The 1949-nt window shown below is 56.6% G+C and overlaps 1 protein-coding gene across 1 annotated transcript in view; it reads left to right on the forward strand.

The window, feature by feature from the left end:
- The window catches only part of ARSI (arylsulfatase family, member I), a 2643-nt gene that overhangs the window by 243 nt on the left and 451 nt on the right, over nt 1-1949 (forward strand). The window contains exons 2-3 of the mRNA XM_010024397.1: nt 8-69; nt 1017-1949. The exon at nt 1017-1949 is cut by the window's right edge and continues 451 nt beyond it. Of these exons, the coding sequence (XP_010022699.1) occupies nt 8-69; nt 1017-1949 (995 nt within the window). The remainder of the gene's footprint in view (nt 1-7; nt 70-1016) is intronic.

Here is a 1949-nt window from a genome sequence, read left to right on the forward strand (position 1 = left end):
GGTTAAGCTGGAGAACTACTACATCCAGCCTATCTGCACCCCATCCCGGAGCCAGCTCATAACCGGCAGGTAAGGCTCACACCCCACTAGTGTCCCTCCTCGTGTCCCTTCCTTAGCTTTGTGGGGCTTAACCCCAGATTGCTGCTAGGCAGATGCCCCAATGTGTTGGCAGATGATGGACATCCTCCAGAGAAAGGCGTCTTGCTGGCTTTCTTTAGAAAGCTTCATGGGTAAACAGTTGATTTTCTCGTGGGATATAGCAGCACATGGCAAGGCCAGAAATGCAGATGCTATTGGGTAGAGGATGTCACTTTGGGTAAAGGTAGTGTCTGGCCATGAGGTCCTTTGGTGCCAGGCAAGGAGCTGTGACCCCAGGCTGTCCCATGCTGCTGTCACACTGGTCCTTGGGGGTTTGCTGCTGGGCTGTGGGGTCGAAGGATCATTCTCCCCTGCATCTATGAGCCCCTCATACAGTGGTTTTCCTGCTTGTGTGTTCAGTGCTGCACTGGCCAGGGCAGGCTGGATGCTGGTCCATCGCCCTCTCCCACAGCTGCACAGTCAAATCGCTGCTTATCCTGGGCTATTCTGACTCCTGGGACACAAAGGGCTTTCCCTGGAGCAGCCCTGGGAGGTCAACACTCACTGTAGGAGGTGCCTATGGATATGGCACTGCAAACCCACAGGGATTGCTACACAATTCTTGTTTGTGCTGCCCAGCCCTGACAGAGCCCCGCCACCCTCCATGGGCAGGCAGCAGCAGAGATAACTGCTGGTGGCATCCTGGTGGAGCAGCCCAGTGTGCTTTTGAGGTGAGCCTCCTCTATTTTTTATCTTGGTATCTGCTTTTGGTACTATTGGATAGATGAGGAGCTCTAGGACTTTGGTATGGAGCTTGCTCCATGGGGCTGTGTTGGGTGACACGGAGATCTGTATGCATCTGGGGTCTCCAGCACATAAAGTTCCCACCCAGTGCTGCTTCCTATCACCACTGAATCCTCCTGGTTCTTCCCTGGCAGGTACCAGATACACACAGGGCTGCAGCACTCCATCATCCGCCCTCGGCAGCCCAACTGCCTGCCCCTCGACCAGGTCACCCTGCCACAGAAGCTGCAGGAAGCCGGCTACTCCACACACATGGTGGGCAAGTGGCACCTTGGCTTCTACAAGAAGGAGTGCCTGCCCACCCGCCGGGGCTTCGACACCTTCCTGGGCTCCCTGACGGGCAACGTGGACTATTACACCTATGACAACTGTGATGGACCGGGCGTCTGCGGCTACGACCTGCACGAAGGGGAGGACGTGGCTTGGGACCAGAGTGGGAAATACTCCACCTTCCTCTATGCCCAGCGTGTCAGCAAGATCCTGGCATCCCACAGCCCCAAGGAGCCCATCTTCATCTATGTGGCCTTCCAAGCGGTCCACACACCTCTGCAGTCGCCCAAGGAATACATCTACCGCTACCGCTCCATGGGCAACGTCGCGCGCCGCAAGTACGCAGCCATGGTGACGTGCATGGATGAGGCGGTGAAGAACATCACTTGGGCCCTCAAGAAGTATGGTTATTATGACAATAGTGTGATCGTGTTCTCCACTGACAATGGTGGGCAGACCTTCTCCGGGGGAAGCAACTGGCCGCTACGGGGCCGCAAAGGGACATACTGGGAAGGGGGAGTCCGTGGCATCGGTTTTGTCCACAGTCCCCTGATCAAGCGCAAGCGCCGGACCAGCTGGGCACTGGTTCACATCACAGACTGGTACCCGACTCTGGTCAGCCTGGCCAGGGGCAACCTGAGCAATGTGCCAGGCTTGGATGGCTACAACGTCTGGCCTGCCATCAGTGAGGGCAAGGAGTCGCCACGAACTGAAATCCTGCACAACATTGACCCCCTGTACAACCACGCCAAGTATGGCTCCTTGGAGGACGGACTTTGTAGCTGGAACAAGGCCGT

Source organism: Nestor notabilis, unplaced genomic scaffold (assembly GCF_000696875.1).
Source record: "Nestor notabilis isolate BGI_N333 unplaced genomic scaffold, ASM69687v1 scaffold7131, whole genome shotgun sequence".
NCBI lineage: Eukaryota > Metazoa > Chordata > Aves > Psittaciformes > Psittacidae > Nestor > Nestor notabilis.